This window comes from Pogona vitticeps, chromosome 13 (assembly GCF_051106095.1).
Source record: "Pogona vitticeps strain Pit_001003342236 chromosome 13, PviZW2.1, whole genome shotgun sequence".
Classification (NCBI taxonomy): domain Eukaryota; kingdom Metazoa; phylum Chordata; class Lepidosauria; order Squamata; family Agamidae; genus Pogona; species Pogona vitticeps.
In genome coordinates, this window is record NC_135795.1 from 14,210,838 (window position 1) to 14,224,026 (window position 13,189).

At 45.0% G+C, this 13,189-nt stretch overlaps 1 protein-coding gene across 2 annotated transcripts in view; it reads right to left on the minus strand.

The window, feature by feature from the left end:
• The window catches only part of XYLT1 (xylosyltransferase 1), a 257,453-nt gene extending 245,709 nt beyond the window's left edge, over positions 1–11,744 (minus strand). The window contains exon 1 of one of the 2 annotated variants that reach the window (XM_020802967.3): positions 11,238–11,744. In XM_020802967.3, coding sequence (XP_020658626.3) covers positions 11,238–11,636 — 399 coding nt within the window. In that variant the 5' untranslated portion in view covers positions 11,637–11,744. The remainder of the gene's footprint in view (positions 1–11,237) is intronic. The other variant, XM_078381244.1, reaches the window with a different exon arrangement.
• Positions 11,745–13,189: the final 1,445 nt, after the last annotated feature.

The following is a 13,189-nucleotide window of genomic DNA, read 5'->3' on the forward strand; positions in this document are numbered from 1 at the left end:
CTCATGCTGGAGGCGAGAAATCTGTGGATCAGCAGTATCTTGACAAGCTATCTCAGCATCTCCTGATGAGTAAAAGTAATTTTTCAAAGATTATTTTCAGTGCCAAACAAAACCACCAATATTTACTGAAAGCACAGTTCCTTCTGCAGAATCATGAATACTATTGATATCCTATAATGTCACGAACCATTAAAGAGGACCTTAAAAGTAACATGCTATAATCTCTCTCTCTCTCTCTCTCTCTCTCTCAGTACAGAGCAGACTAATGAAGAACTACTGTGTTCCCACAAATGCAGTCTTGTTTAAGAATCTGGGTCTAGATCAAAGGTGGGCAATTGCAGAATATTTTTAGCCAACAACTCCCATCAGCTCTTTCATCATAACCAATAATGTCAAAAAAACAGCGACTGCTACAGTCACCAACCAGTGGTCTAGATGGACTGTTTGTGTTTGCATTTGATCAAAATTAAGAGTGCACCAATATAACAATGGCCTCACTTGCACCTGACAATCAGGCTTTATCTCAAGCTGGAACTAATGTTGATCTAGTAGAGGCAACTTCCAGACATTGTTGGAATTGCAACTCCTGAAAGCTGAGGCAGCAGAGCCCATGGTAAGGCACATGGGGAGTTGTTGTGGTCCAACAACATTTGGGGGTCCACATGATTGCACATCTAAGCTTAGAGCCTGATCCAGGGAACTCTGTGCATTTAACCACATAGGTTCCGTGAGTGAAGGCCGAATTGTATTTCCATAAAATCTGCATTATCCAGGACTGTCTAAAATATATAACACTGCCTTTACATTTCTCAAAATCCAACACGGAAAAGTCATTTCTCCCATCTAACTTTCAATGACGTGTTTATTTCCTTTAAAAGTAATCTTATTCTTTCCTTCCTGTTCCCTTCTTTTTGTTGAGCTGCAAACGAAAGGGTGACAGATGTCAGCCAGGTGGCTAACCCAGAAAAGGAGTACAACAAAATTGAAATTTAGGGAAGGAGGTGAGCTGAGTGAGGCAGAGATGTACAACCGGGCAATGGAAAGGGACAGAGCAAGGGTGAGAATCATACACAACCTCCTGATGTCTTTTCTGCAGCCCCCTCAATCCCCAGAGACAAAATGGGAGTGCAGGGATGGTTTCCCTGGAAGTCTTTTCCTATCTTTGAATCCCCTTTTTCCAAAACAGAAATTGAGTTCTGGCCATGTCTCGGTTTGTTTTGTTATTTTGATAAGATTGAGCATCTCCTCGCTTCAGGCTTTGGGAAAACACCAGCTTTCGCAAAGATGCTGATGCCAAGAGTCATACCTCTATTGCTAATTCTATATAACCAAAAGGATATATACCCTATTAGTTGCACAAAGATACAAGTGAGCTCAGGAACTAATTTTAACTCAAGAAACCCCATGGAAGGCTCTTGCTCAAGAAAAAGGAAGGGTATATGAATGGGGAGGAGCAAAGAGGGAAGTTCAGTAAGACAGAAGGCATGAAGAGAACACGGCAACACTCAATGCTGAATTAACACATCTGAAGAAGAAAGCGTTGACTTAGAAGATTCCAGAACAAGTCTGCCTCTATCGGCATCACAGCCTTGTTCTGAACAGACCAAAAAAGTCCATGGTTTCTTCGGTGGACCAGCCACTCCTTCTACCGAAGCTGTCCTGTAGGATGTAGAGAAAGCCCTGTTCAATAATTACAATCCATGCTACAGATAATATAGCATTACAAATGGAGTTAAGTTATGAAATTATAGATGTCTGCTTACCCCAGCACGTGCTTTTTTGCAAAACAAACAAACAAACAAACAAACAAACAAAAAAACCCACCCTTACTTTTTTTTCAGTAGTCACTGGGAAAAAAGCATGGGCTTCAATTGCAAGCTGACTGCTCAGGAGTGCAAATTTGAAAGAAAAAACAACTACATCCCCAGAGGGAAAACAAACTATTGAATTTTGACAACATGCTAATCATATTGTATAGTTTGACTCACATTGGGCCTGGATTTATGTGCTAAGCATCCAGCTCACTGGATCCTGGCAAACTAACACACAGAGAAATATCAATGCTTACAACAGGAATCCACCATACTACAATACCCATCATCCTGACAATTGACATTGTGCTATAGTGATTTAGTTCAATCCATTTAGAGAAAATTAGCTTGCGAAAGGCTTGAGTAGGCAGTCAGGAGGTGATTTTAACCAGAGTTCAGGAAATTTTATTATTATTATTTTTTGGACTACAGCTGTCTAAAATATCCAGAACTACTGGCCATGCTAGTTGAGGGATTCAAGAAGTGTGATCTCAAAAAGGAACTTTTATAAACTCTGATCACAATTCCTCCATTTCTATTATCAACAATTCAGAAGAATATGAGATGGGAAAAGCAGGGCCATGACAACCCATTAGATATAGCAGCATATTATACAACTAACGCTACAATAAGAAACTCATAACTTTAACACCAAACATTTTTAACAACCTAAAAATATCCATTTATCTCCCTTCTCCCCTATGCAAAATGGAGGGGCTGAATGAAAGGAGATCTTCTGCTTTTACTTGGCCACTTAGAGGAACTTTTGAACAATCTACAGTAAAGATTTGCTTTGATTTTGGTAGTGTTCTAAGCCTGACCTTTGAGTCCCAACACCAAAAATGAAAGTGTAAGTACCCCAACCTATTGGAAATAGGAAAAGAATCAACTCACAAGTTTTTGCTTGGCTATAAAAAGCCAAGTAAGAAGTAAGGAAAAGGCTTAATGAACAAGTAACACTGGAGCCTCTCCATTCAAGCATCTGCCTATTAACAGCATGCTTAAATAATGCATACATTACCTCCGAGGCTCCAAAAGATTTGTTTATTTTATTAAGCATAGCCTGGATAAAGGAAAGCTTCATAACAAGATCATGCATTCCCTTGGCTCTAAATGTGGATGATTCCACACACACCACAGTCAAATGATTCACTTGTTTCTTCTGCCTATTGGCATGGCTCTTACAGTCACTAATATTCATTTTTACCAGTATGAACTAAGCATCAAGTATGCCAAAGTCAGTGTTGCACCTTTTTAAAAAAAACTGTACAAGGCTGTACACAGTATTTCACAACACGGTATTGAGGTGTCCCAGATGGCATAGGAATAAGGGACATATCACTCTCTGGGGCTGATGGACTGCAACCCCCACCATCCCTTACTGTTGGTTTTTCTGCCCCAGGCTGATGAGAACATCTGGAGGACCACATATTCTCCGTCCTTAGGCTAGAGAGCAGGATTGGAGAGTCCTGAATCTGAATCCTGACTCTACTATGATGCTCACTACATGCTTGTTACTTGCTCACTCAGCTTAACCTTTCTCACAGGATTGAAACAAGGATATGATGGGCAAGGAAATAAAGAGACCCCATCAAACCTTTGACTGCTTAGATGAATTAGCAAGTTATAATTTATAAGAGCTGTGCAAGGGTCTCATGATTCAGTTCAGGACCCAGGCTAGAAACAGGCCTGTTTCAATTCAGACTGCTTTAGACCTGGTCTAGCCCAGACTATATATTCATAACTCCAAAATCCCCATACCCCATCTGTTAATTAAAAGGGCGCAGCTTTGGGTTTTTTCATGAAATCTGGAAATATGGTAGCTCTTTCAGAGCATTATTCCTGGCAAGTTCCAAACAAATGTGTCTCAGGGCTTTCATACTAATCACTTCTCGTACTAATGTCTTTTCAGATAATGACATGCGTTTGCGGGGCATTATAACCAATTTTGATCTGATGATTGCTGACAAATTTCACAGGTTTTTGCATCATCCCCTTTTAAAATTTGCTAACATATGCACTTCTTGGAAAAGACCTTCATGTTGGGAAAGTGTGAAGGCAAGAGGAGAAGGGGACGGCAGAGGATGAGATGGTTGGACAGTGTCATCGAAGCTACCAACATGAATCTGACCCAACTCCGGGAGGCAGTGGAAGACAGGAGGGCCTGGCATGCTCTGGTCCATGGGGTCACGAAGAGTCAGACACGACTAAATGACTAAACAACGACAAACATATGCACAGCTTTTCATGGTGGTGTCTGTAATATAATGTATCATGCTCATGAACCAAGATTTACTGCATAAAGATAAAATAATACCAAAAGCTACAAAGATTGAAATCAAACCCTAACATAGCCCTCAAGACTAGATTCAAAATATGAGAAGATTGTATGAATAAAGTTTGGAGGGGGAAATGCAGCCATTTGTTAAAACCCTAAATTCAAAACATCCCACAGGGTTTTTTTGTTTTTGTTTGTTTATTTGTTGTTGTTGTTTTTGTTTATCTTTGCCAAAAAAGGCCATTGTAAGCAGCTGCCCTCTGCTCCTAAGCTAGGGCAGGAATTGCCTTTGCCCTCCAGGCCCTCAGAGCTTGCCTACTCTGATGTGATGGGATATGGAAAATGCCCCCCGCCTGGGGTGAGCCCCAGATGAAGGGAACAGTCAACCATATGTGAATACTCTGTACCTAGAATATACTGGAAAGGCTCATCATAAGTTGAAATCAGAGATGGGCACAAATCAGGAAAAAAAGTGTTTTGTTTTGATTCATGATTCATCAAGGTCATGAATAACAAATTTATGATTTTTTCTTGATGAATTAATGAATCAATTTGTTCATTTGTTTTTGGCTTTAAAACACTATAAAACAGCCCCCCCAAACACCCAGAGACACCAAAATTACATATAAGCTTTAATTAATGCTCCTCTACAACCTCTCCATGTTTGCCTTCAGATGTCTGAGTTATACACCCATAAAGGCAGCCCCCCCCCTTGGGAAAGTTTCCCTACACACCTAGAGAAACCAAAATCACAGAGAAGCTTCCCCTGGATCTCCTCTACAATCCCTCCAGGTTTGTTGAAGACTGGGTTTCAGACCTCCAAGTTATACACCCACAAAGTGGGTCCCCCTTAAAAAGTGCCCTTTAGCACCTGGCTTGGGGAAACCCAATCGAGGGTAGCGATTTGGATGAATATGAATCAATGAATGAGTGATTTCTGACCAATTTTGCTATTCCATTTTTAAATTTATGCCCATAGATTGTATGTACTAAACATAACAATAAACATGGAGAGTATGCTAGGCTGATCAGAACAAGTGGAAGGAACATGGGAATAAACGAGGGGAAAGCCTCTTCTGAGCAGAATAAGCTAGTCATAGCCATAAACGGACACACCTGAGTGACATTTAGTTCAGCTTCAGCGCCCATGTAAATCCAATGGCCAGAATCCTATTGGTGAGTTGTGTCCATGTACAGTAAGTGCAATGATAAAGCAATGACTTGCCACTGATTAACAAGTTGCAGCTTGTGTTCTGAATGTATGAAGGATACACACAGCAATTGGCTATCAGTGCTTCACCACTGCAATTCACACCACTGCAGATTACACAGATGTATAGTAAATAACTGTGACAGAAGCTTGGCCAATCTACAGTGGGGACCAGGGGAAACCAATGGTTGGGTGGTGTGTAGGTGGCCAACCTAGGAGGGGCCAGGAGAACTTCAATGGGAACGAAGCTAAAGTGTAACAGAAGAAGCAGGTTATGTTTGGGAGTTAGGTTGTTACTGCAGAAAAGTTGATGCTGAAATCTGTTTTCCCACAAGTTGTTACTCTGTAATAAAGGGAATATCTTTTCTTTCATTAACTGCTTGGTCTGGCACAGTTAATGACTGGAGTCAAGCCCTTTAAATGAAGGTTATTATAAAAAGTGAAAAGCCTGGGTAGGGGCCAGTCAAAATAACTAACAGGATTCTGGCCATTATTTGCAGACCACCGTCTTTTATAATGTGTAGCTATATATATTGTGCCGGGACAGCAAAAAGCATTCTACAAGCAAAAACAAAAGATAGGATCACCCCAAATAAAAAAATTATAACTGTGAAACTGAACCTCAGATCAGCACCAAATCTGGAAGTCTGCTCTTGCTCTGTGCAAAATTTGGGTAGATTTGGGCAAAGAGTTTCCCAAATGTGAATTTTTAAAAAGTGACACTACTTTACCACCCCAAAAGACCAGAAATTTGGATAAATTCTGGAGCGCACAGTTTCAAAACCCCTATCAGCCATAAACTCTCCTGAACAGCTTTCATTGAGTCACCATTTCTCAACTTAACACACCTCACAGGGTTCGGGGGAGGATTAAATCTGGAAACAGGAAAGAAAAGAAAAACCACATATGCTGCCTTGTCTGCCTTGGCAGTAAAACAGGATAAAAGGAAGACATATGATGTAGCTCAGGAAAACACAGTAAGTATATTTCTAAAAGAAAAGATCAAGGACAAATGAGAAATACCCACAACAACTCCAAATTTCAAGCCACCGCAGCAATACTGATGTGTGCTCCCATTAAAGGCCACCTGCCCCATGAGATCCAGATGCACCATGTTTTTGTTTCTTCCATGGCAGGTGAAACACCAGGACAAATTAAAAGACCTTATGCAAATATCCCAGCACTGTAAAGAACACGATGTGTGGCAGGAAAATCTGGACTCAGCAAGTGATATGTTCCAAAATAATTAAGTCTCCAAAGAGGGCTTCTAATAATAGAGATTCCCATTATACAACACTTATCTCCACCACTGTCACATAACTAGATCCCCTGCAATGCTGATGGTTCATTATTTTGGACGGGGGGGGGGTGATAACACTACAGGGAGGAATGCAAGCAATCAATTAGTGTTAGAGATGGAGGGGAAATCACATTTTGGGGACTGCAACCCCAAATACTACTCCCATTTCTGCTTGGCATTCCTGGTTACCCCCTTTCCCAAACTCAATGAGCTGTTATGCAGTGTCAAAAGGTAAAGTCAAAGTTGTGGATTAAAATAAATGCAATAGAGAGAGCCAGGGATTCATGTGCTCTGAAGCAAGTCAGAAGCCAAAATGCTGTTGGTCTACCCCATGCTTTTCACTTCAACATACACAGCTGAAAGGGAGAGCAATAGCAATAGTAAAGGACTCTTCTATGCCTGAAAGTCAGTTGAAAAAAGTTCCAAGGCTACAAGGAAAGAATGCACAAATGTATATGTACATGTATGTATACACAGAGAGAGAGAGATGTATATATACACAATTAACAGTTGACATTGAAAGCAAAATTTTACTGATAAAAGCATCACTTGTAATAAACTACTTTAAGCAGTAACAAGTGCATAATTACATAATATTTTAAAGTAGCATAATGATCAGCACCATTACTTTTTTCAAATTTAATGAGTAATTTTTCCTGCCATTCCAAGAACATTTTCAAGCAGATATTTGCCCTGCATATTCTAAGTGGTTTTTAAAAAATGCTTGAAACCAACAAGTAAATTGTCCATAGCAGAGTTCCAACAGGTCACTGTTAACTCTGAACAAGTGGTGATGTAGCAAGGTTTTGATTTCCTGCCCTGAGTTGTTGGTTGGACTTCATGACCTCATAGGCCCCTTCCAACGTCATGACTCTATGATTCTAAGGAACAAGCAACTGATTACCTTTAAAAAAATAATGTTCCACAGTCTAATCAATGTTTGCAAATAAAACTCACATCTCTGCTCATTAACACACATATCTGGAGTTCCTCTTTCTAAAATCAGAAGCAAAATTTCCAAAACACCAAGACCATAGCAGGAGCTAGGATTTCCCCCACTACAATGCAGTCCTGTTCTGAAAAGCTGAAAAATCCCAAGAAATCCACCAATCAGGCTAACTAAAAATAGTTATAAAGAACTATAAGAATCTTATTACAGAAACATAGATTCACACTGAATTTCAAATATGCTGGTTTTCTGACCAGTAATAGTGTTTAAAACTAGACTGGGCAGTTCCCAATTCAAAATCGCACTAAAGATTCAACAGCAGCACAATTTTTAAAAGAAAATCCATCACAAATAAATAAATTCTTCTTCAGAAACCAAGAAGATAGTAAATGTTTTTATGTGTCTGTAGAATTGCTCTGATTCTTTTCAGGAGTCTGCCTTGAAGCCAGGATAGACAAACCTGTCAGTCTGAATTTCTCCCACATTCATATTTTAAAGCCTTATATTCCTCCTTTTGAATTTATGGAAAGATTTGTGACTCAGGTAAGCTCTTGTGGAAAACAAGCCATACAAAATTGTACCTTGACATCAACTTCAAGATGCCCAGCTATTCCCAAAATGGAGCAAATCCTGTTTCAATTGCTTGCTAAATAGCTATTAAAAATGAGAAACCTGTGAGAAAAAGAGAAGGGGTACCTTTAATTTAGCACCATAAAAACAATTAAATGTACAGATACAGATACTTATGAAATAAGCGCTCAACATCTCCAGCCTGGACAGACAAACCAGCCACATTTGCTTTCTCTCACATTCGGTTTTTCTGCATCCCATTTTCAAAGAACCATTCAAAATATGATCAAATTCTTATGAAGAACAAACAAAAATAAATTTGCATATACTGATGTTGGAATACACGGGAAATTGATGACATTGATCACATAGACAGCCTGTCATCCACTAAAACTTAACGTCTCTGTACAATAAATGTTACAAAAATGTATATTTATAATGTAGCACCACCGCGAGCTTCCGCCCATGCCTGATTATTTCGTGAAGACAGAGAACACAAGCAGACCAGACTGTGCAAAGCATGTTTAAATTACGCCATAAACGCAGCAGGGCTCCAACACAGGACAGTGATTTGGTTCATTTTGTATAATTTCAGTTCGGTTCATTTTCTGTTTCCAAAACTCACTATTGTCATATTCAATTTCCTCATGGAAAGAGTTTTAGCACTGGAATATCTCAACATGAGAGAAGAAATTTGTCCACCTGGGCCCAAGGCTTATAATGCTCAAGAGTCTCTGTTAAGGTCCTTGCCTATTCAACCATGTTAGTAGTGGCTTAGTAATTTTTTTTCCTGCAAGGCTTATCTTTCACAGGTATGAAAGAGATGAGTGAACTTTGCTTCATTTTTCAGTTCAAGATTTGGGAGAAAAATACCTTGATTTTGGTTTGAACTAAGTGCAAGAGACAATGAAAGTAACCGACTTCCCCATTTCCTGATAATACATACTGTAGAGTGAAGATTCTCACCCTTGAAGCAGCCTCATTTTGATAATGCCTGGATATTATTCTGGCCCTCTGGAACAGCTTCCTTCAAGTCTGTGCCTTCCTTTGAACTCAATCTCACTGGTGGCACAACATGCCTATTGACTGTAGATGAAAGGAACTGTGTGCACATATGTGTTATGTGCCATCAAGTTACATTCAACTCATAGAATCCCTAACAGGGTTTTAACAAGGTATGTGAGATATTTAATAATTAATTAATTGTGTGCAATCAAGTCAATCCCGACTGGTGACCCTTTCCAAGGTTTTCCAGGTAGAGAGTACCCAGAAGTGCTTTACCCTTCCCTTCTTCTGGGAGACATCCTGGAATTGTGCAGCTTGCCCAAGGCCACCCAGGCTGGCTCTTCTCCTAGCAGGCACAGTGGGGAAGCAAACTCCCAACCTCTGGCCTCATAGCCAGATGTTGAACTCACTGAGCTATCCACCTAGTTATGTGAGATATTTAAGAAGCAGTTTTATCAGTGCCCAAGACTCCTAGTCTTCTCTATCCCCTATACCAAACCTGGTACCGATGGGAAATACAGTCTAAATATCCAGAGAGCAGCAGTTCCTACATGATGTAAAGATGCGTGCACTGACAATAACATCAGAATATGCGCCAAACGACAAGCAAAAGGATGCAATGAAACACAAATTACAGGACAGCAAGCATCCACTCCCAGCTTTCAGAAATTTCTTTTGCCTAAAAGGAAATCTTGGCCATACCCATGTTAAAAGAGAGGACACCTTCTAGTAATAAATCTGTAAGTATGACTTGGAAGAATGTCCATCCATCACTTAATCTTAGATAATAACCTTAGAACTGCAGAGCTGGAAGGGACCCTGTGGGCCATCAAGCCCAGCCCCTGTCCACTGTGTTGAGAACTCCCAACCTCTGGTTCCACAGACAGATGCCTAAACCCACCCCAAGGCACAAGCTGAAGAGGAATATATGCATTTCCATACAATCAGCATCTGCACGAGCAAGACAATGAGTGCCAAGAGTCAAGCAGGAAGCAGTCCATTTCACAGATTTTACACAATAACCAACTCCATTTGAAAAGCTTAAATATGCAGAGAAGAGGGCCTGTATTTATCCCTCATTGTCTATGACACCAGCATTCATCATCATGGGAATGGGGCATATAGTGACCTTGATGGGGGGGGGAGGCACAAGACTCAAAGCATACTCCCACTTTGTGACGGCTTGATTACAGCACTTCACTGTATATAAAGTCTTTCTTTAAAACCCGGCTGCTGTTTTCCTTCCATCTAAGCAACACAAGAGAGAAGAGAGCAGCCTCTCCCACTCCTAGCTAATCAGACCTTTAAGTATGTTCCTTAGAAGAACAGGTGGGAGTCAGATTTCATTTCTCCTCAGAACAGACCCACTGAAATCAACAACCTTAAGCAAGCTGGTTATTACTGTCATATCTGCATCCACCGGACAACATACAGGTAGGTCCCTTTCAGTCCCTCTTGCATCCTCATAACAACCCTGTGAGGGAAGGCTGACAGAGGGACTGGCCCAAGGTCAAGCCCTGAGGAGGACTCAGCTGGGGGATTTCTCAAATCCTCCTTCAACACCATACCACCAACTGGAGTGTGGGCTCCTTTGGGGTCTGCTCCACGAATGACCAGCTCGGAAGCCTTCACGCGTTGATGCAGAGGCTAAACACCCAACGCTTCATAAATCTCTATCTAGTCTTCCAAGCCACGTCCGGTCTAAAGCCAAGAGTCCCTCCGATGGAGAAGTTCACAAGGCGCGGAGGGGCAGGCGAGATCATCATCATCTAGCTTCAGCCTTGCGGCCGTCAGCCTTCGCCGGGAGTAAAGCCCTTCAGTTTCCAGCCTTCGTCAGGACACCCACCCACCCATTCCCACCGTCTCCAAAAGCTTCAAGGCATCCGCTTTTGAAACAGCCGCTCCAAGCACGCGGCCGGGAGCCGAAGTCCCGCGGCGCAAAGGCGATGCCGGGCACGGCGCGCAGCGCCCTCTCCCAGACCGCCGCCGGCGCCTTCCAGGGGTGGGAGAGGGGCGACCACAACACCTGGCCTGGCCTGGCCGGCCCGGCCCACCCCCCAGTCACCACCACCTCCCGCAGGAAGAAAGGAACGAAAGGAACGGAAAGCCCATACCATCATCGCCTGGCCGCGGAAGGCGCCGCCGCCGCCGCCTCCGCCGGGTCCCTTGCGGTGCTGGTGAGCCCGGTGGACGTCGCGGCTGTTGCTGCTCTTCTCCAGGTCGCGCTTCTCCCGCCGCCGGCCGCCCCCGGGGAGGCTGCCGCCGGGCGCGCCGGCCAGGGCGCCTCCTCGCTGGGGCTGGTGGTGCGGCGGCCTCGCCTCCCCCTCCTCCTCCTCCTCGCCGGAGTCGAGGCTGCTGAAATTCCACACGACCAGCGTCTGCACCAGCAACACGGTGAGCGCCAAGAGGAGCGCCGAGTGCGAGCGGCGGGCCAGGCGGCGGGCGCAGGGCAGGGCGGCGGCGGCGGCGGGCGCCGAGGAGGAGGAGGAGGAGGAGGCGCTCAGCCCGGCCATCCTGCCTGCCTGCCTGCCTTCGCGAGCGGCTCAGGCGCCTCGCGCTCGCGCTGCCGGTCCTGCTGCTGCTGCTGCTGCTGCGAAGCGAGCCTCGGCTCCGAGCCTCCTGCAGCTGCTGCTGCCGCCGCCGCCGCCCGGAGTTTTTCAGACGGGCGAGACGTCAGCAAGAGGAGGCGGCGGCCAAGCAGCGGGAGGAGGAGGAGGAGGAGGAGGAGGCGGCGAAGGAGGCGGAGAGGAGAGGAGAGGAGCGAGGACGAGACGGAGGGAGGCGGCGGCGGCCTGGCACTGTGGCCGGCAGCCCGGCGGAGAGCAATTGCCCCCCTCCCGCCACACGCACACACGCACGCTCTCTCTCTCTGTCCCCTCCTGGCCGGCCCTTCTCCAGGCGACGCGAGGCGAGAGGGCTTGGCAGGCCCCGAGGGAGGCGGGGAGGGAGGCACGGAGGGGCCCGGCCGGGGACTTGCGCCCCAAAGGGCGCCGAGGAGGACCCGCAGGCGGCAGCTCTTAGGAGAGCGGCTCTTCAGGCAGCGCCACGAGCTGCGGCCGCCGGTGGTTCGGGAAGGCTTCGGGGAGGCTTGGGGGGGGCGGCTGGGAGGTGTCGACCTCCGGCTAGACGTTACCAGACATGAGCGGCGGCGGCGGCATCAGAGAAGCGAGGAGGGCCGCTCAAGTGGACGTGGGGGGGGGGGAGGAGAGGCGGGCGACCAGCTTGAGGCGGCACGCGCGTCGCCGCCCTCCGTGTGGGCGCTGAAAGGCTGCCGCAGTTCCCGCGGGAGCGCCTTCCCTTCGCTCGAGGCCGCCCCCCCCCAAGAAGCTCTCCACGCCGGTGCCCACCGCGGGCCGAGGACGCCCCTCTTTTCAAAGGCCCCGAAGCCGCTCAGGGGTATGACCGGAATCCAAAGGGCGCGTTGAGGCTCGGCCTTTGGAAAGGGCGCGCCCGCCCAGGCAGGCAACCGGCGCATCCTTCGTAAAAAGCACTCTCCCGCCCAGACTCACGCAAATGCCTTTCGGCGAGCGCACATCGCCAGTAGGATTCGGGGCGCCGTGCAAGAGTTTGTGTGCGTGTGTCTGGGCGAGGGAGGAAGGCGAAGTGTTTCCCTGACCGTTTGCCAGTCTTAAGTGCAGTCACATTTATCAGCCGCACATCACGTCCATAGCCAGCTACAGGTTTAGCGTGACATTTAATGAGTGATGAGTTATTTGCTGTGCTGGAAGTGGGGAGAGAGGACTGAGGAATATCCCCCCTCCCGCATGGGAGGCTAGGCATTGTAACCTACCTGGAGTTGTTTGAAGAGTTCCTCGTTCTTAGCCTATGGTTTGTGGACCTCCATGTTCTCCACCAAGGCTTGAAGAAATGTTACAATCTTTTCCAGTTAAAATAGAAAAAATGAAAGAAAAGAAGAAAGCAAGAAAGAAAAGGAAACGTAGAACAAAATCTAATTTCCCCTTGCTTATTTGTGTAAAACTTGGCTTTGCTAACCTATCCACTCAATTAAAAGCAAATTAAAGTAATATTTCTACATATAGTAATAACATGGAAGTGAATGACCCGG